Source organism: Debaryomyces fabryi (genome assembly GCF_001447935.2).
Source record: "Debaryomyces fabryi strain CBS 789 chromosome Unknown contig00047, whole genome shotgun sequence".
In the NCBI taxonomy this organism is placed as follows: Eukaryota; Fungi; Ascomycota; class Pichiomycetes; order Serinales; family Debaryomycetaceae; genus Debaryomyces; species Debaryomyces fabryi.
Genome location: NW_015385473.1, coordinates 1 through 20757, shown reverse-complemented (window position 1 = coordinate 20757; position 20757 = coordinate 1). Strand labels below are relative to the sequence as shown.

Genomic DNA, 20757 nt, shown 5'->3' with positions numbered 1-20757 from the left:
ACTATGGATATTGTGCTAGAGATTTTTGATTATTATCTTTTAGATAAGACGTATGCGTCCTTGTTACCACGGTCGTTGAATAACACGATTTCGGATTCTATCGGCAAACTAGGCGGAAATGAATTAACTTCTTCATTCTATAAGAATTACAACGAAAACCATAACAGCACATTAACATCTGCCTCGACAAGTTCGAATTTGAATGTTCCATTGAGAGTTTTGTTGAATAAATTGCAAACTTTTCAGAACCCCGATGAGGTGTACGGTGAAGTGCCAAAATTGTTTCCACTTAACGACTTCACCAATGATTCCTTGCTTTTAAGAACGAACATTTTCAGACAGGCATTTTCGATTTTTATAATAACAGCTGTCTTTGGGTGGTTGTTATACTTCAGTGTTGCCTATATGTCATATCTTACTGTTTTTGACAAGAAAATATTTAATCACCCTAGATATTTGAAAAATCAAATTTGGTTGGAGATACATAGGGCTACGACGGCAATCCCTGTAATGGTGTTGTTAACAGTTCCATTCTTTTTGATGGAATTACAAGGCTTTTCTAAATTATACATGGAAGTAAATGAATCTACCGGGGGTTGGAAAGCTATTTTGTTACAGATACCTCTGTTCATTTTGTTCACTGATTGTGGAATTTATTTTATTCACAGGTGGTTACACTGGCCTTCGGTCTACAAGATATTGCATAAGCCACATCACAAATGGATTGTTTGTACTCCTTTTGCATCTCACGCTTTTCACCCAGTTGATGGATGGGCACAATCACTCCCATATCATATATACCCAATGATTTTCCCATTACACAAGGTGTCTTACTTATTACTTTTCACGTTTGTTAATTTTTGGACAGTTATGATTCACGACGGGCAATACTTGTCAAATGATCCTGTAGTCAATGGTACTGCTTGCCATACTATTCATCATTTATATTTCAATTACAATTATGGACAGTTCACTACCTTGTGGGATAGATTAGGAAGATCTTACAGAAGACCTGATGACAATTTGTTCGTTAAGGATACCAAGAAGGAGGAAGAAGCAAGGTTGTGGAAAGAACAAACACAGAAGATGGAAGAAATTAGAGGTAAATTAGAAGGAAAGGGTGATGATAGAGTATATCACTAAACCACAGACACTTTCAAAAGATACGATCGTATTTTATTAATATAATTCTTATAATATGACACTTTATATGTTTAAATAATAGATACTTAATGCAAATAATAATTCAATTTTCAGTGTAGGACGTATATGCACTCTACCGGAAAATGGTCCACCACAAGCTTTATCTATAGAACGAATGCAATTAGTAGTATAGGAACGTAACTGGAAAAAAAATTACAATAGTAACATAGGAAATAATACCATGAATCCCGGTTACAATCCAGGGAATGTAAATCATATAGCATCGCATTCAAATAGGACAAAAAATGGAGTTCCAACGATTCCCCAACCAGCGTTGATGGCTCTGAATGCCATATTAACTATAGGACCATATAAACACAGAAAAGATTTAATAAGAGAATCAGTGCTAAGTAAATATCAAATCATTGGTTATATTGCAGCGGGAACTTATGGTAAAGTTTATAAAGCTAAGTCTAAAACGAATGGAAATCTGAATTCCAATTCTGCATTGATGAATGATAATGTGATAAGCATAGGGAATAACCAGAAGGAAACTGGACCCCAAAAGACAAATAATGAAATGACGGAGGATAAAAACCAACTATTTGCCATTAAAAAATTTAAAAGTGATAATCATCTGAATAAGAATAACCATGATATCAACGGAAATGAGGTTATTCATTATACGGGTATATCACAATCAGCCATCAGAGAAATGTCGCTTTGTCGGGAATTAAGCAATAAGAATATAACTAAGGTTGTAGATATATTACTAGAGAATAAATCTATCTATATGGTATTTGAATACTGTGAACATGATTTATTGCAAATCATTCAGTATCATTCGCATCCTGACGTTAAACCAATACCTGACTTTACAATCAAATCAATAACGTGGCAGATATTAAATGGTGTAACCTTCTTACACAAGAACTGGATATTTCATAGAGATTTGAAGCCTGCCAATATTATGGTGTCAAGTTCAGGAGTGGTGAAGATCGGTGATTTGGGTTTAGCAAGAAAATTTAATAACCCTTTGCAAAGTCTCTACACTGGAGACAAGGTAGTTGTGACAATTTGGTATAGAGCGCCTGAACTATTATTGGGTGCTAGACATTATACGCCTTCAATTGATTTATGGGCGGTTGGATGCATATTAGCCGAGTTGTTGTCATTACGGCCTATATTTAAGGGTGAAGAAGCAAAGATAGACATGAATAATAGGAAGCTGGTTCCATTTCAAAAGAATCAATTGCAAAAGATTATTGAGATATTAGGGACCCCTACGACCAGAACTTGGCCCACAATCACGAAATACCCAGAGTATTCAGCATTCCAACAGCATTTCACTACTACATACCCACAGAACTTAACTAGTTGGTACAAGCTTATTGGGAGAACCAACAAACAATGTTTAAATTTGCTAAAATGCTTATTAGAATATGATCCAACTATACGTATAACTGCTGATGATGGGCTAACTCATGCATTCTTTTTAGAGTTACCTAAAATGAGTGAAAATGCATTTGAAGGATTAAATCAAAAATATCCAAAGAGAAGGATTTATACACATGAAAACGATATTATGTCGAACCTGCAACATGGCAACAAAAGACACGGTTATGATGACAACATGACGAGAAAGAGACAGAGGTAACTCCAAGCGTATAATAGACTACCAATCTTGGGTATTTGAAAATTACAGAGAGAATAAATCGTTGCTACACATTCTGCAGATATTTTGTTGAAATCAGAAAACCAATTGAAAAGGAAGGTCTTACCATACTTTCGATTCCCTTTAAGGAGTTTTCAATTGCCTAAAGAGACGTAACAAGTACCAAACAAATCACATATTTTCGTATATATAATTTTAAATACTTTAATAGGCATATGACAAATTACTTCTTTGATTGTTTGTACATATAATAATGCACAAAATACTAATACTCGGATGATATTGTAGGACTAGTAAATCGATGCCTTGCGCGACACATAAATAAATATTACTACAACAAAACATTACTCGCTTTCTAAGTCTGCGATTGCCTAATGAATCAGTACGATAACAAGGAGACGATTTATAGCGGCCCCAATGCAGTCGTATATAAAGCAATTGATCGTGAAAGCCAAAATATAGTGGCATTGAAAGTGGTGGATGTTGATTTATGTATGAAACCCCATGATATAAGGCGGGAGATCACCACATTACAAAGAATTCAGAATAAAGGAATACTACAATACTTAAATCTGTATACACATGGAGATGATATAATATTGGTAACTCCATGTTATCAGTTTGATCTAGACCAATGGATCAAAAGATGCATAAAGAAGAAGGTCAAATTTAACCTCGATGACCCCACCAACAACATGATCCATTATCGTAACGAATTTCCTACGGATAAGATAAAAAAAATAATGTCTACGTTAGCAGATGTCCTTAGATATCTTCACGATGACGAGGGTATAATCCATCGTGATATCAAGCCATCAAACGTGTATTTCGAGTCCGAAGACTCGCCTCCAGTTCTTGGGGATTTTGGCATCATGTACAATACAAAGGCCCCACCTCCGGATGAGCCTATGGAATCCAAATACACAGATGTATCCACCGGTATATTTAAAGCGCCCGAGTTGTGTTTTGGCATGGCCGACTACACGCAAGCCATCGATATCTGGTCGTTAGGTATTATATTCACATTATTATATTCAACAACAGGGAAGTCTTGCATCGATGAGGAAGGAAATTTCCACGACTTAACGCTTATCAGTTCCATATTTCAGAACTTTGGGACACCCCTGACGAGTGATGCTTCTGATAAGCGGCTTTATTGGCCCGATGCTAATCGCCCGCAGAGCCATTTTAACAGCTTCAAATTCACAGAAAAACCTCGAAAGCCTTTAGAAGAGCTATTGCCTCGATGCGATGATCCTAATATGCTACATATTTTTGATAGGATGATGGTTTATCAGGGTAGTGAAAGAATTACTGCTAAAGAAATCCTCACGTGTATAGAATGAATAAAAAAAAAAAACTTCTCCACAATTCCCCTCTGCCGCATATATATTTTGATGATTTCTATATAAATTTCAAGTCAAGATTTAAATTATCTATTGGTTTTGAATAGCAAAATAGTAGAATTTCGAGATGTCGTCGACAATAATTAGCAAAGGTATCAATAAGCTTTCATTAAACTCGTCGGGAGGACCAACAGATGAAGATTTTATACGCAATATTGACTATGACGAACTAGAGAGAAAGTTTCATGTATATAAATATTACCCCCAGTTTATACACAACGAGTTATCAACACCAAATCTCAAGGAAATGATCGCTGATAAACCTATATATGCCAAGGCTAACGATCACTTGACCAAAGAGCAAAAACGGGAGCAGATAAAAGAGCTCAGGCGGGCATATATGAGGGAGCAAAAGCAAATTAGACAACGAGAAAAGGAGTACAAAAGACAAGAGCCGGTAATCAGCAGATGGGGCAACTGTGATGCTATGAAAAGGAGGGCTTCAAGAGTAGATGAAGGTCTCGAGGATATGCGAAGACCACGCCAAATGACTCACGAAGAGAACAGGGATATGAATGGCCAGGGACCGCACGATACCACCCACCATGATCGCCGGGAGACTATGGGGGCCACTAATGGGCACTCGCGCCACCACTCGAAGCACGAGATGATTTTCCGTAATCCGTTTGATTCTAATCAGTCTGCGCAAATCGAGAACGACCCCACGACAAGTGCGGTGAAAACACACCGCCAAAACTCGATAGCAGGCAAGTTTATGAGCTTCATAAAGGGCCGCCTGGACGACGAATCGAGTGACGACAATAATTTGGCCTTGAGCAAGTCTTATGACCAGACAAAATCGACCATGACTACTACCCGCAAGAAATCTAAGCTGCACGGTTTCAAAATGAGAATTAACGAGTTGACCAACAGGAGATATACTGACCAACTAGGTATGTATTTTTTTAGATATATTATTTGATTATTTGACTATTGGGAGGGATAACAAGAGCTACGGGAGCCACGAGAACAAGGAACACGAATGAGTTAAGGTTGAAGGTGGAAAATTCACACACAACTACCGGACGCAACAGAATATTCCAAATACGACTACAATCACTCGTAACCAAAGCATAGCACGAATCGAAAAGAACAAATCATACACTTCACCACAGGCATGGCAAAAGCATGGCACATTACTACGCTTACCACTCTACACTAAGTGCAGTGCGACCCCAGGTTTTCACGGATTCTTCCATGAACGGAAAGTGTCGGATATAGACGGGGAACGTCATAGGCAAATGACAGTCTCCGAACGTGTCCGAAGGCGCGCCCAGCGCGCTTCGACTCCGGAGGCTGCCACTAAAAGTGGTGGTCCTGTCTCGGGGAAGCGGGCTGCAGTCGAAACCTGGGGTTGACAACATCAGGTTTAGCGAGTAATCATGGGCTTGTCTCCTGGACTAACTATCACTACCACTACCAGGAGCTACCAACGCCATATGTAATATGCACAGCAGTGGGCACCAATAGCAAGCAAGATAGCGTTGGTGCCATGCCAGCAAGCTACTCCTGAAATCGAGTCGTGTCGTGCCCATAACCAATACTCCTCAAAGCTCATTCAACACAAGTTGACGAATGCGTGACCTTCCATAGTAGATCAATCAAATATAATCATCATTATTTCACTATTTACAGTTGACGTTCAATTATTAGTCTTTTGGAAAAGCCAAATTATAGCATTGAATACATCATAAAAGAGCCACAGAAGAGCCACCTGAGTGACAAGCATAACGCATTCCATAGACCGAACATTCAGCTGAAATAGTAATAATTAGAATACCATTGAGACGGGACGCAAAATACTAACGATATGTCTAAAATAGAGGTTATTACCGAAAATGTCAATAACGGACACACGGGAGAGTTGCAGACGATCCAATATACCCAGTCACAGATGGTGGGACACGGGTCGTTTGGGGTTGTGTTTGAGACGCAGATCTTGCCGTCAAACGAGATAGCGGCTATTAAGAGGGTGTTACAGGACAAGCGGTTCAAGAACAGAGAGTTGCAGATCATGAAGTTGGTACACCACCGCAATATTGTGGACTTGAAGTACTATTTTTACACAAATAATGAGAAGAGTGAGTTGTACCTCAACTTAATTTTGGAGTTTGTGCCCGAAACGTTGTACAAGGCAAGCCATTATTATGTGTCTAAGAGGTTGTCGATGCCACTGTTAGAGGTGAAATTGTATACGTACCAGATGTTGCGTGCGTTGAATTACATCCATTCGCAAGGTATCTGTCATAGGGACATCAAGCCTCAGAACTTGTTGATCAACCCAGAGACGGGTGAATTGAAGTTGTGTGACTTTGGATCAGCCAAGATTTTGAATCCTGCTGAGCCAAATGTTTCTTACATTTGTTCGAGATACTACCGGGCGCCTGAATTGATCTTTGGTGCTACCAACTATACCACTAAGATTGACGTCTGGTCTGCGGGTTGTGTCATGGCAGAATTGATCTTAGGTCAACCTTTGTTCCCAGGAGAACTGGGAATTGACCAATTGGTGGAGATTATTAAGATCTTAGGTACCCCTTCGAAAGACCAGATCAAGAACATGAACCCAAATTACATGGAACACAAATTCCCTCAGATTAAACCCATCCCGTTACAGAAAATTTTCAAGAAAATGTCGAACGATTGCATCCAGTTTTTAATTAAGGTATTGCAATATTCACCTCACGAAAGAATCTCGTGCATCACTGCATTGGCCGATCCATATTTTAACGAGTTAAGAAACCAGACCACAAAACTACCAAATTATAGAAAATTATTTTCCAAGCAATATCATCAAAATTCCACTGGTGGAAGCTTAAACCATCATAACAATGCTAATTACCAGTTGTTCAACAACCAGCCGGACATTAGGGATTTACCTCAATTGTTCGACTTTGACGATCGTGAATTGTCGGTCGATCCTCTGTTGAACGACATCTTGGTTCCTGAATTCGCTTTGGATAGCTTAAAATTGTCGAGTGGTGATTTACAATCCTTCAGACCCTTGACAAGTGAAGAATTAAGAGTCACTTTGGATTAGTTATTGTCGCACTCGCGTTTACGGTACGAGTTATAGATTAACTCTCAACAGTACCTCTAATCCCATTAATAATTTTATTATTATCATGTATTATATACTATAGATAAACTACATAGGTTAATTATTTATCACTGTGTAAATGATTACTTTTATCTTGAATTATTTTAGATGCATCGTACAATACATTTTTGGAACACAGCCTTAGTTTGGCATTGATATGTAGGAACCTCAATTAATACCACGTATAAACTAACTTCCCATAATCATAACTCCCATAATTACAATCTTGGTTTAGTCACCTTCTTCTGGGTGATCTCGTTTCCCTCTTTGTTTGATTCAATCTCTGGTTTCTTAGGTTGTTTCTTCTTTCTGAAGCTGAACATACGTGTGAAAGGAATAACAAAATACTTTGCAAAGTATGGCATGAACAAAACACTAAATATAATTCTCACAGGAAATAACCCTTTTACAATAACATAAGCATATGCCCCTTCCATGATAAAATTAGCCTTTTCTTGGAGTGAAAAGTTCCGGAAATCAAATTGTGCCATCGATTTATCAATGATGTGTGTCCCCTTATCAATGGCCCATGATGGTAGATCCAACGGAATCGACCACTGGTACTTATGAAATACGTACCAAATTCCAACCAACGGCACAATGGCCGATATCTCATGAAGAATTAAAAAAGCTGTGACATGGGACACGGGCGCATGTATAAAATTCTTTGTATATGGTAGCATGAATCTGGGCATTCTCTTCAAAATAGGATGGGTTTCCACCGTTATATTACCATTATTTCTTTGATTATTACCCAAACCATCACCAAAACCTTTGCCCACTTCAACCCCACTACTAACAGCCTTTCCACCAACAACATCCTTGCCCTTTTTGCTCTTTCCGAATAGACTCAATATGGGACTCTGGTGAATTTGTCTTGTCATTATACTCCTATACTTGAGTACTGATACTGGATGAGACATCCTCGGCAACTGCTTTGTTATCCCAATCATAGTTCTTCCCCACAGATCTAAGAATATTTACCGAATAGCCGTTTTTGTTTAGCGAATCAACTATCAGTTATTTAGTTAACTAGGTAGTACTATATGGTTAATATGGTGAAAAAGGCTAACATGTAAATCTCCCAACTTGTAATCGTGCGGCCGATTCACGTCTCGTACACTCGTTTACAAAAGATATAAATTGGAAATATTCAGATTCTTTTTACAAAGAACTAGGATTTAGTGAAATTTTATTTAACAAACTAGTACTAAAAATCAAATGTCTTCAGTATACATCGTCTCAGCTGCTCGTACCCCAATTGGCGCTTTCCAAGGGGGATTATCATCGTTGACCTATTCAGATTTAGGATCACATGCGGTCCAAGCAGCTTTGAAGAAAGTTCCACAGATTAAGGCGGAAGAAGTCGAAGAAATCATCTTTGGTGGTGTTTTACAAGCTAACGTCGGCCAAGCTCCAGCTAGACAAGTTGCATTAAAGGCTGGGTTACCAGAATCGATTGTGGCCACTACTGTGAATAAGGTTTGTGCCTCGGGTATGAAATCGATTATTTTAGGAGCGCAAACGATTTTGACCGGTACAGCGGATATCGTCGTAGCGGGTGGTGCAGAATCTATGTCAAACACTCCATACTACGTTCCATCTGCTAGAGGTGGTGCCAGATACGGTGATGCTGTTATGGTTGATGGTGTTCAAAAGGATGGTTTGTTGGATGTGTATGAAAATAAGTTGATGGGTGTTGCTGCTGAAAAGTGTGCCAAGGACCACAGTTTTTCCAGAGAAGACCAAGATGAATTTGCTATCGGTTCTTACACCAAGGCTGGTAACGCACAAAAGGCCGGTAAGTTCGAAAATGAAATCGCCCCAGTTACTATCCCAGGTAAGAGAGGAAAGCCAGACGTTGTTGTCTCTAACGATGAAGAAGTTGGCAACTTCGACGAAGCTAGATTGAGATCTGCTAGAACTGTTTTCCAAAAGGAAAATGGTACCGTCACTGCCCCAAATGCTTCTTCGTTGAACGATGGTGGTGCTGCTGTTATTTTAGTTTCCGAAAAGAAGTTGAAGGAATTGAACTTGAAGCCTTTGGCTAAGATCTCTGGTTGGGGTGAAGCTGCTAGATCTCCAATTGATTTCACAATTGCTCCATCATTGGCTATTCCAAAAGCTTTGAAACATGCCAACCTTTCCATGGATGACATTGATTTCTTCGAATTAAACGAAGCCTTTTCAGTTGTTGGTTTAGCTAATGCTAAAATCTGTAACATTCCATCTAAGAAATTGAATGTTTATGGTGGTGCTGTCGCTTTAGGTCACCCATTAGGTTGTTCTGGTGCTAGAATTGTTGTCACTTTATTATCAGTCTTAGCTCAAGAAGGTGGTAAAGTTGGTATTGCTGGTGTCTGTAACGGTGGTGGTGGTGCATCTTCTATTGTTATTGAAAGATTTGACCATGACTCCAAATTATAAATATTCTAAGTTAGTTATATAGGAATTTGATATTTCAGATTAGCCTTCGATCGCGATGATGATTTTCGCTTCTTTACTTGGATATGTTTGTTTATAATTTCTTATAATCTCTTATAATCAATGACATCACTTGATCCTAGCTATATATGGGATAACTATAATCTAGATGAATTAAATAATCAATTGGTATTTGAAAAGGAAACATTATCATTCACTTTATTTAATGTAAATTTTGATAAAATCGAAAAAATTCTTACCCACTTGAAAGAATTTTTGGATCCGTTTATAGAACACTACCCATGGTTCCATTCGCCTCCCGTTTTCGAGCAATATAAGCATAATGAAATAAGTTACATATACGGGGAGTTTATATATCAAGACAGTTTGAATGATGAATGGTTGTTGACTAATCTTTTGTGGGAATTTCTGACATTTTATCCAGATTTATATATCCACCTTTGGGACTCATCAGACTTCGAATTCATATTGGTAGAAAGTTCTGATTTTATACCAGCTTGGTTGGAACCAAATAATTCTCTAAACAGAGCTTGGATAAATGACAAAACTGTTCTAATTATTAATCCAAACCAAGAGCTAAATAACTTGACACTAGAAGAGGCTTTAGATGAACTTCTCGAAGCGAATTTCCAAAAGTATCCAGCAATTGCAAGTCACTTAAATGAGAAATTATCTAAAATAAATGATACATTCTTGATCGACATAATCTATGATCTTGAAATTTCATTACCAAGCCAAGTATTACAAATATTTGCTGAAAAACCTTACTTAGTATCTCAATCAATTAGTGAGTTCGTTAAGGAATCCTTACCTCTCAATCAGAATTTAAAATCAATAAAGGATGATCTGTTAATACCTACAAAAGTTGGGGTACCCTTTTTGAGTTTAAATTTAATGAAATTCAAACAGTTGGAACTACAAACTACGAATGCTATGGAATTCGAATTTGGACTATTAGCATCCAAAATATTAACTGTGGGAATAGATAATATTATGAGACTGAATAATTGCTTGCTGAAAATTTCTGGTAAGCCATCCAATTTATCGAGAAGCGTTATTCAAGATAAACTTATAGAACAGGGAAGACTTACTCATCATATTCCAGAAAATACGGAAATCTTTAATCAGTTTGAGAATATGAGCGAAGCAGACGTGCCGACTGAATTTAATGAATCTGCATTAATAGACAGATTTAATGACTTCTTCAAAGATACAACTGCAGGATTGGATGGAATTGATAACACGAGTGATGATGAAGAAGCTGTAGATAAACCAAATTATCAACACGATAAGAGAAAAATAGACGATGATGGAGATATTGATGAGGACGACTTTTTTGAGTTTTTCTTAAAAGATGCATTGAAATTATCAGATAAGGATATTGAAGGATTTCGAAACAATACTTCGCCTACAAATTCAAAGAGAAAACTCAAGGAATTTAAAGAATATAGTAATGATAGTGATTACCAAACGGATACATCAACAGAATATGATAATGGCGAGGTAAATGACGAAAGTGATACTGAAGATGACGGTGAAGATGTAACTGATGATGAAAATACTGACGAGGAAGAACGTTATATCAAACAGTTTTTACAAAAATTAAACGGTAGTAATGATATTGATGGTTTGACGAATTTATTTAAAAGTATTAATACGGATATTGGACCTGGCTCAGTACTTTTACAACAGGGAATATCACGAAAACAGAATAAACGGAAGGGATAATGCAATAGTATAAGTTATAGATAGAATTAGAAGTAGGATAAATAATAATGCAATGACTTCTAATTTGGGATATTAATTTTTCGTTCACTTAGTTTCTGAACGGTCCATATCCAAGTTCTAGCAGCGTAATTCATATTTTTAGCAATTTTTGATGGTTCCGCTTCTGCACCATTAGTTGCAAAATATTTTCCATTATCTTCCTCGAGAGATAAATTAGGATCAAGACAGCATCTAACAGTAGCATACGAACCTTGCTCGCTAGAGACACCAAATAAATATCCAAAAATTTGAAAAAAGCACCAGAATAGTATACCTATAATAGGTAATCTAGTCCAGTACGAGAACAAATTAGTATTCATAACAAATCCGGGATGTACAGACATACACAATATCTTTGGATTTCTCAAGGCAAGCATCTTCATAAAGTGAATACCACATGTTTTAGCCAAGCCATACCTAAACCAGGTGAACACAATATTTGGTCTGTAATTAAATGTAGAATTCAAATTGAAATACTTGAAAGCTAATTGGTGACCAATTGAACTTAAGTAAATAATCTTTGGCGGGTCGCTTTTTGGAAATAATTCACTAGAGTTCTCCAAAAGCGGTAATAACATAGTAGTCAATAGAAAAGGTGAAATGTAATTAGTTTGCATCTGAATCTCAAACCCATCTTTTGTTATGGAGTACGGCAAAGCCATAACACTTGCATTATTAATTAATATATTTAAATGCTTTTCTCTAGACTTAAATGTCTCAACTGCATTCAAGACTGACGATAAGCTCAATAAGTCAATATCTAAGTAGTATAATTCTCCTAAAAATCGTTCACTAGAGGATTGTTGCGAAGTGTATTTCAGTCTTATAACCATAGCCTCTTCCTTAAGCTCATTTATAGAAGTATTTACCCTCGTTTTACTTCTAGCTGCAATATAAACAATATATCCATGGAGGTAAAGGTGTAACACAGTATACCATCCAATACCACTATTACCCCCTGTAATTAATGCCACCCGCCTATCCACATTCGGATTAAAGTAGGATATAGATTCAGGGTCAAAACTAGTCATAGGAACCCCAATTAGTACTCGATAGTATTTGTCTAAATAGAATATCCTTTTAAACTGAAAAATTATTTATCTAAATTGCGATAGTCACACACACAATTTTTTATTTTACAATTTGTCCTTTGCTACATTGAATTATAGTTGGTTAGAATACTTCGAACAGTGTCTATATATTGTATATCTATAAACAGCAACTTTTGATTTTCTACTTGTGAAAAAAGGGTAAATTTACAGATTTCATAGACACGAAAAGTTTTTGATTTCAGTGAATTATAACTTTAATGCTGATAGCGTCTCTTGATATATTTGTTGAGGTAATTTATCAGTAGTATCAACAGGTAATGCTTCTCCACCGTTTTCAATCAACTCTTCACCACAAGGAATTTCCATAATAGAGTATTGTGAACTAACCATATCAGATTTCATGAAGTGTCCAGGTCTGTTTTGTACTCTCTCAAACAAATGCTCTAATGTGGTATGTAAGAATACAAATTTGAATTGAATCTTGTCTGACAGGCTTTCTTCAGAGCACTTTTTAATATGTTCACGATACACCTTTTTAAGAATAGAGCATGACACAATTGCAATATTTGCTTTGTTAGTGGAATCAGTGCAATGTCTGGCAGAAACTTGCGCCACTTCTTTGAGCCAATCCCATCTATCGTCATCAGTCAAAGGAGTCCCTTTGGACATTTTAGCTATGTTTTGAGGTGGATGAAGCGCATCACCCTCTATAAAGGGACACTGAAAATGGGCTGCCAATAATTCTGCAATTGTGGTTTTACCAGTACCTGCTGGTCCACCTACTACTATCACAGTATTTGAAGTTGTTGTCATTGTTGTAACGTATATTTCTTATCTATTACTAGTCTATATTGTATCGAAAGGAAAAACTAACATTTAAGTATTTTCCGAAGGTTGGGGGAATTGGGGGATAAATTTTTCAAAGTGGGGGTGCGGTTTATTTACAAGACTCATGCAGCTATATACATTATCTAGGGGTATAATAATCGAGAGCTCATTTTTGTTGGCTTGAACGATATTTGAAGCTCTTTGGGTTGGATCTTCTTGGCTCAATTCCAACTGAACGAGAATTCTTGATTAATCTTCTAAGATTAAGTAACTCTTCGCTAATGCGCTTTTCGATTAAAGTTTTGGTTTCAGTAGCACTTTCTTTGTCAACAAATAATGTTGGCCATCTTTGACTTAGCCACAAAAATATTAAGACCAATTTGTGGTTCTCTTCAAGACTCTGCAAAGTCTGTACAGTCTGCTCGGTTGTGGCGGTAAACTTTGGACGTCTTTTCAATGTCTCAGTATGTAAGAAGTTGAAATCAAATATATTTTTGGTTTCACACTTTGTGATATTCTGAAAAAATTTAAGTGCTGTATCAACCACTAATGGTGACGACATATTGATATTAATAGGGGCCAAACTTAATCTCAATTGATCTTCGATAGTGGTTTTCTTGTACAAATCATTTCTCAAGAATAAATTTAAAATTTCATATCTAGAATCTAATGCAGTAATGAAAAAATTCTCCATTTCAATGCTAGTTGTCTCTTTTTCAAATTGTGCTAAAATGTCATAAAAAGAAGTATATTTTGGGAATTTGCTCATATAATATGTCCAAACCTTGTCTGTTGGCCATGTACAAGCTTTTGATAAATTCTGGATCGGCTCATTCATCATTTTTTTCAAGAATAGAAGATCTTTTTTATACATGGCAGTGACGAATCCCTCCAGCTCTCCTTCATCTTTGCTGAATCTGCCTGCCCTACCTGATATCTGCTTCGTTTCAGATGCAGTAAGAGGAATGGTTTCGTTTCCGTTAAATTTTTTAGTTGCATAAAAGACGATTCTTTTAATTTTCAAATTAAGGCCCATACCAACAGCATCTGAGGCTACTAGGACATCATAATGGCCACTATTAAAACCGTTTGCTTCTTTCGATCTGATTTCAGGTGGTAATGCCCCGTAAATAACCCCGACTTTTAAATTAGTCGATCTTTCAATTTCACATTTTAATTCTAAGATTTTTCTCTTAGAAAATGCAATAACACAATCACCTTTTTGAAGATTCTTGAAATTGTTAACTTCCTTGTTACAAACAGTTAACTTTCCTAATCTATTATACTTATTAATTTCAACTTCGTCACCAGTGATTTTAGCCAACTTTAATATTAATGGAACAGCACTTTCTTCTCCACACATATGAATTTCTTTTGCCTGAACACCCAATACAGCATTAGTCCATGCTTCTCCTCTTCTCGGATCAGCAATCATTTGAATTTCATCAATTATACAGATGTCCATTTTCTTGTGGCTGGGAATCATTTCAATAGTTCCTGAAGAGATTTCGCTTATTTTTCCAAAAGAGTCAATGGACGGGATCACTTCTTCACCAGTTATTAAATTACATTTTATGCCCTGATCATGAAACCTCTCATATATTTCTCTGGCTAATAATCTTAACGGGCCAGCATAATAACCTGATTTGGCCTTGGCCAATTTCTGCAAAGAATTATATGTCTTACCACTATTAGTTGGTCCAACATGCATAATGAACTTACGCTTCATCTTTCTTGCTTCAGGAAACCACTCAGCTGGATTAGAAAGATCTACCAACGAGTCCTGTTGTTTAGTATGCGTCAAAGACGATTCCACATATTCTTTATATATCAACTTCGTTAATATATTGGTCAAACAATCAGTCTTTGTGTTATAACCATAGAACAGGGGGAGTTGTGTCGGTATTGTGTCATTGTTAATCAGATATATAATCTGTGTTATGTTGCAGATTTTCGGATTTATATAGTCAACGAGTTTAATATCCAGTATCGGCCTGCTGTTTGATGGATCATGCAAATAAATTTCAAACTGTAACATAAGCTTCTCTGTAAATGACTCAATAAGATTATTAACTCTATCATTACTAAGGTTATTCATATTAGAAAACGGCAGTTCGAATTCCCGGTTAACTAGCTTCCAGTATATCTGCCATAAAGGCTTCTTCACAACTTCTTTTAATTGATCGAAAGGTTCTAACGCACTATTAATATTTGTAATTGGAGGACTCGTTTCGTTTATCTGCTTGAATATATTTTCCCAACCATTCGATGACTTCCTTACTTTACTAAGCGCATTGGTGTTCCTAGAAAGAAACGACGTACTGAACTGTTTAACACACCTCCCCAAAAATTTAGGTGCAACATTGGTACTCCGTATTCTTGCAAATCGGATGCTCATGCTTCTTGTCCTTTGAACCTATATGCTACCTTATAGTTTGTTAAAGACGTAAAGAATCAGATTCTTCCTGAATTTTTTGGTGATGTACTCGTGACTTGAGGGTGATTATTGGAACTACTAGCTTTAGCTTCTTTCGGTTTTGTCCAAGCACCTTATCAGTTTAAACTAGTTATTAATAAAAGCTGCAGTATTTATTTCGAGTTATCTACGAACTATTACAATCCTTTATTTGACGTGTTTGTCAGTGATTTTTATCGTTTCGAGAATTCAAGTAAATGGACAAATTGGACCCTCGTTTTAAACAATATTGATAACACAGACATTATTATCTACCATCCGAAATAGCGTGGAATAATTGTCGATTCAAATATAGAGCTAGTAGTGCATTTAATGAAAAGATTTATCTTTACTCGAACCAATATCAATAAGTTTTATTAGAAAAGCTAAAGGCTAATAAGTATTGATGAATGGGTCAAGAGTGAGCGACCAGAATACCAAAGCTCGTCTTGCTGCTCAGTTCAACCAATTCTACATACAAATCACATCACCTGAAGTTATACATATAGGCAATTATAAGATTATAAAAGAAATCGGGGAAGGTGCCTTTGGAAAAGTTTATTTGGCTAACCATGTTCTTTTGAATGTGCAAGTGGTATTGAAGTGTGGCTTGATTGACGACCCAAATATTGTTAGGGAAGTATATTACCATAGACAATTACAACACAAAAACATTGTAAAATTATATGAAGTGATAAAAACGGAAAAACACTTGTGGATGGCTCTCGAGTATTGCGAAGGAAGTGAATTGTTTTACTACATTTATGAAAAACGAAGACTCGAATATCATGAATGCCAAAATTTGTTCAACCAAATAATAACGGGAGTGAAATATGTTCATTCACTTAACCTTGCACATAGAGATTTAAAATTGGAGAATATACTTTTGGCAGATACTAAGAAATCAATAGTTAAATTGACTGACTTTGGATTTGTTCGAGAGTTTAATCCAATAAAACGTCAGTTTCTTTCTACAGTTTGCGGCACAACCGTTTATATGGCTCCTGAGCTAATCAAAAACCAGCCGTATTCAGGATTTGCCATTGATATTTGGTCTTTAGGAGTTATTCTATTCACAATGCTCTATGGTGAAATGCCCTTCGATGAAGATGACGATTTGAAAACGAAATACAAAATAATAAACGAAGAACCCATTTATAGAGATTCAGTACCGCAAGAAGCTATTGACCTTTTACGAAGAATGCTTTCCAAAGATCCGCGTTCACGGCCTAGTCTTAACGACATATCAAACTCGTCATTTTTTATTGATATAAATAATAGACATTTTGAGAAAACCAATAGATCATCTATCTATAATGATCAGGATTCTATTCTTTCGATAAGTCAACATTATAATTCCGATGCACAACCATTCCAATCAAAGATGGATCGAAATCTAATGAGGAGATTTGAGAAATTAAACATTGATACTATTCAGCTTCAACAAGATGTATTAAATGGAGAGAAAAACCCATTGACTGCATTCTATGAATTGTCTTTAGTTAGAGAGTTTACTAAGAAGAAGAGACATTATAAGGAAAAGAAAAGGAAGTATCACGAGGCAAAAAAATCATTGATAAATTCTCGTAAGAAAGTCAAAAGTGCCCTTTCCTTATCTGAGCAGGGAAGTGGTCCTCCGCCTTTAGAAAGAATCATTTCAAGTTTAAGTTTAAGCTCGAACAGAAATAGCGTCAGCAGGACAAACCTTTCAAAGGTTGGATCACGAAAGTCTATTGAATTTAGCGATCCATATAAGAGGCCTAAAGGTTCTGAGCTGAACAGAAATTCTTTAACAGGACATCGAATGAATAAGACAGTCTCTAATTTAGATCAAGACTTCATGCATAACCCTGAATTCCAAGAAACGAATGCCGAAACTGCGCCACTTACAAAAATAGTTACATTTAACCAAGATGAAATGAGAAGAAGACCTTCAAATGCTACTACCACTCTCAGTTCCACAACTGGAAGTGAAAACCTGAAAAAGAAGATTAAAAATGCTAGAATCTTTAACAAGCTTCAATTTTGGAAGAAGAACAAGAATACTAATGGTGCTGAGATAACAAGGGAGAATGCGTTGAGACCCACGGAACAGCATTATGGTAATGGGGAAAAGATTGCACTCATCAGCAATGGTCGCTCACCAAGTCCAAAGACAGATCCTAACGGAATTTACAGACATATAGTTCCAATAATCGAGACACAGGATACAACACTTGTGAATGAAAACCTGGTGCCTAATGAGAATGAAATCGAAGAAAAAAATGACCTTATCCAGGACGTAGATAATAATATGGATGAAGCGGTATTTGAATCGCCAAATAGACAAGCAACCCCAACACTGGACAATTATCCTTTGTCATCGAAATATTTAAAGACAAGACCTTCATCTGTTGTATCTCAGGTAAGCCAATTGAGCCATTTGAGCCAGCTCTCAACTATGATGTCCGAATCTGATATTCTTGGGGAAACGGATACTATGGATGAAGAAGAATATGACGAAGATGGCATCTATGAGTCGTCATTAGATAATTCGCAACAAGATTTCCCTCAAAGACATTCTTCTGTGATGAGTCCGGTTTCAGGATCATCAGCCACAACTAATACTAAACCATCGCTTATCAAGAAGCGTCCAAGTTATAGGCGAACATTATCATCAGACGTTTCAATCATGTCTACTTCGACCGCTGCCACTGGATCAAATCCTGCTCCTACCAAATCGCATCATCAAAAAAGATCATTGTCACGCTTGTCTAGTAATTCGTCGGAGGAAAGTTATTCTCAGTCCAGAAAGAGTGCCAACATGAATGGTAACTTATTCGCTTCGCCAACTCCCATAGTTCCGATGACAGAACCAGTAAATGATATTAATTCGAGTTTATCGCCTGTGCCAAATAGACCAGTGTCCCCAGAAACGACGCCACCAGCCAAAAAAATGACATTCGTTAATTCAAAGCTTTGGCGTCATTCCAGAAATACTCCTTCTCAAAACACAGCACCTCCTAAACCCAATAATATTCAGCCGTATCAGCTTCTTAATGATAATGAAACTATTACAAGGTCTCATTCACCACCAATACCAAATAAATTTAATAAACTTAAGCTGAAAAATGGACAAATTAATAATAACCAGGATCAGATGTATAACTCGAATTTTTCTGTGAAAACATCCTGGCCTAAAAATGCTAATCAGCAGGAAAATAGCGATGTAAATTATAGAAACATGCAACTAATAGATGATAATTCAGTTTGGAACAGAAACAACAATATTATGGGCCCTATAAACGGAAATAATATGTATCAAGCCAATTTTATTATTAATGAAGAGGAGGAAGATGAAAGCTAGAACCCAGAAATATTCTAAATATATATGTATATATGTATATGTGATTTTGTAGTTAACTATTGTAATATTATGTTCAAGTATAAATTCTATTTTAAAGGGGTGCGTATAAACCTCTACTAATCAGGATTGGAATATCGAAAATTTTTTTTATCTGAACAACGAGAGTTTGATTAAAGAAAGACAATTTAAACTTGAATAGTATCAACATTTTAGTACAATATTATGCCTGCTGTTATAGTTGTTGATAACGAGTTAAAAGATTCCGTTAAGGAGTATGGTCAGATTATTGATTCTGTTAATGAATCGGTTGAACTTTCCAAAACTTTACACTCTTTTTTCAATGACCAAAATAATGAAATAGTTGACAAATCGGGTTTAATTCAGAAAATCTACGAAACTTCGACAGCATCTAACTTAACTAAGTTATCAGACAGAGAATTTGAACCTACATTTAACTTGATTACTTACATTTTATCTCAACTTGAAGGATCATTTGAAAAGGTTTTAAATAAAGATTCCCAAATTATTCAAAACTTAATTGAATGTAACCCAACCAAACAACCTTTATTAAGAGATAGAAAATCTATCAAGTCAACTACTATCTTATCCATTTTAAATACCTTCTTCAATTTCTTGCCAGAAACCTCGTCAAATAGAATTCACATATTGACAACAATTTTAAGTGTTGTTGAAAAGTCGAGCATTGATTACAGTTTAATCCAGGAGCCAGTTGGAAATAACTTAGTCTTATGGTTGAAACAAGCAAATGCTACAGATGAACAAGTGAAGACTATCTTCTGGCAATTCGTTAGCTTGGATGATAAGAAGTCTTACAAATCATTACAATTGATTAAATCTTTCACATCAAATCACACATTAAACTTAAATGAATTGCACAATTTAATCAAATTTGCCTTATCGTCATCTACTACGGATGTTTCATTTTTAGTTAACAACAGTGTGGCCAGTGCGTTAAAGGATAACTCCAGCGATGAATTAGTATCGCTCTTTACCAAATACACTAGAGGTGAATTAATTACATCTGTTCCTTCTTCTTCTGGTTTATCAAGTGAAGACGTAGAACAGAAATCAAGAATCTTGGCATTAGGTAAATTTTTCGTCGACAATGATAACAAGAACGTTTTCAACTACAATGAAATCCCAACAGCATTAGCCTCATCTGCTGAAGATTTTGAGTCATTATTAATTAACTCAATTAAAGCGGGTGTTATCGAAGGTAAATTAAACCAATTGGACCAAACTTTTTACTTAACCAGAGTCCATAGATTTATCATAGCTGGTGATGATGAAAGTATTTCCAAGAATTGGGAAAACGTTAAAAATGTTTTGGTGGACTGGAAAAATTCCTTGGCCAATATTGACGATATTGTAAATACTTCGAGAGAAAATATCGTTAATAATAATAATAATTGATTGGAACCAGAACTTAAATTTAGTTTGATTCTAGTGGATTATGATGTATACTGACTAGAGAATTCTCTTGGATTCTTGTTATATTTATGTACATGATGTTATATTA

General features: G+C 36.2%; 13 protein-coding genes across 13 annotated transcripts; 9 read left to right on the top strand and 4 right to left on the bottom strand.

The window, feature by feature from the left end:
• Positions 1-3: 3 nt before the first annotated feature.
• On the top strand, positions 4-1143 carry ERG3 (C-5 sterol desaturase; the record flags this gene model as incomplete). Its single annotated transcript, XM_015611416.1, has 1 exon — positions 4-1143. The coding sequence occupies one exon, from the start codon at positions 4-6 to the stop codon at positions 1141-1143; it is 1140 nt and encodes a 379-aa protein (XP_015467748.1).
• A 241-nt stretch (positions 1144-1384) lies between these two features.
• On the top strand, positions 1385-2800 carry SSN3 (cyclin-dependent serine/threonine protein kinase; the record flags this gene model as incomplete). Its single annotated transcript, XM_015611415.1, has 1 exon — positions 1385-2800. The coding sequence occupies one exon, from the start codon at positions 1385-1387 to the stop codon at positions 2798-2800; it is 1416 nt and encodes a 471-aa protein (XP_015467747.1).
• A 761-nt stretch (positions 2801-3561) lies between these two features.
• CAK1 (cyclin-dependent protein kinase-activating kinase) lies at positions 3562-4164 on the top strand (the record flags this gene model as incomplete). The annotated part of the gene is made up of 1 exon (XM_015611414.1): positions 3562-4164. The coding sequence occupies one exon, from the start codon at positions 3562-3564 to the stop codon at positions 4162-4164; it is 603 nt and encodes a 200-aa protein (XP_015467746.1).
• Positions 4165-4291: 127 nt separating this feature from the next.
• AC631_02583 (uncharacterized protein) lies at positions 4292-5146 on the top strand (the record flags this gene model as incomplete). The annotated part of the gene is made up of 1 exon (XM_015611413.1): positions 4292-5146. The coding sequence occupies one exon, from the start codon at positions 4292-4294 to the stop codon at positions 5144-5146; it is 855 nt and encodes a 284-aa protein (XP_015467745.1).
• Positions 5147-6034: 888 nt separating this feature from the next.
• Positions 6035-7264, top strand: AC631_02582 (GSK family serine/threonine-protein kinase; the record flags this gene model as incomplete). Its single annotated transcript, XM_015611412.1, has 1 exon — positions 6035-7264. The coding sequence occupies one exon, from the start codon at positions 6035-6037 to the stop codon at positions 7262-7264; it is 1230 nt and encodes a 409-aa protein (XP_015467744.1).
• Positions 7265-7542: 278 nt separating this feature from the next.
• AC631_02581 (uncharacterized protein) lies at positions 7543-8208 on the bottom strand (the record flags this gene model as incomplete). Its single annotated transcript, XM_015611411.1, has 1 exon — positions 7543-8208. One exon carries the CDS (start codon positions 8206-8208, stop codon positions 7543-7545), a length of 666 nt encoding a protein of 221 aa, XP_015467743.1.
• A 337-nt stretch (positions 8209-8545) lies between these two features.
• On the top strand, positions 8546-9751 carry ERG10 (acetyl-CoA C-acetyltransferase; the record flags this gene model as incomplete). Its single annotated transcript, XM_015611410.1, has 1 exon — positions 8546-9751. The coding sequence occupies one exon, from the start codon at positions 8546-8548 to the stop codon at positions 9749-9751; it is 1206 nt and encodes a 401-aa protein (XP_015467742.1).
• A 120-nt stretch (positions 9752-9871) lies between these two features.
• Positions 9872-11497, top strand: AC631_02579 (uncharacterized protein; the record flags this gene model as incomplete). Its single annotated transcript, XM_015611409.1, has 1 exon — positions 9872-11497. One exon carries the CDS (start codon positions 9872-9874, stop codon positions 11495-11497), a length of 1626 nt encoding a protein of 541 aa, XP_015467741.1.
• A 59-nt stretch (positions 11498-11556) lies between these two features.
• AC631_02578 (uncharacterized protein) lies at positions 11557-12567 on the bottom strand (the record flags this gene model as incomplete). The annotated part of the gene is made up of 1 exon (XM_015611408.1): positions 11557-12567. One exon carries the CDS (start codon positions 12565-12567, stop codon positions 11557-11559), a length of 1011 nt encoding a protein of 336 aa, XP_015467740.1.
• Positions 12568-12834: 267 nt separating this feature from the next.
• AC631_02577 (gluconokinase) lies at positions 12835-13401 on the bottom strand (the record flags this gene model as incomplete). The annotated part of the gene is made up of 1 exon (XM_015611407.1): positions 12835-13401. One exon carries the CDS (start codon positions 13399-13401, stop codon positions 12835-12837), a length of 567 nt encoding a protein of 188 aa, XP_015467739.1.
• Positions 13402-13582: 181 nt separating this feature from the next.
• On the bottom strand, positions 13583-15514 carry SUV3 (ATP-dependent RNA helicase; the record flags this gene model as incomplete). The annotated part of the gene is made up of 1 exon (XM_015611406.1): positions 13583-15514. One exon carries the CDS (start codon positions 15512-15514, stop codon positions 13583-13585), a length of 1932 nt encoding a protein of 643 aa, XP_015467738.1.
• Positions 15515-16277: 763 nt separating this feature from the next.
• Positions 16278-19217, top strand: AC631_02575 (non-specific serine/threonine protein kinase; the record flags this gene model as incomplete). Its single annotated transcript, XM_015611405.1, has 1 exon — positions 16278-19217. The coding sequence occupies one exon, from the start codon at positions 16278-16280 to the stop codon at positions 19215-19217; it is 2940 nt and encodes a 979-aa protein (XP_015467737.1).
• A 222-nt stretch (positions 19218-19439) lies between these two features.
• Positions 19440-20651, top strand: AC631_02574 (uncharacterized protein; the record flags this gene model as incomplete). Its single annotated transcript, XM_015611404.1, has 1 exon — positions 19440-20651. The coding sequence occupies one exon, from the start codon at positions 19440-19442 to the stop codon at positions 20649-20651; it is 1212 nt and encodes a 403-aa protein (XP_015467736.1).
• Between the last annotated feature and the right edge of the window lie 106 nt (positions 20652-20757).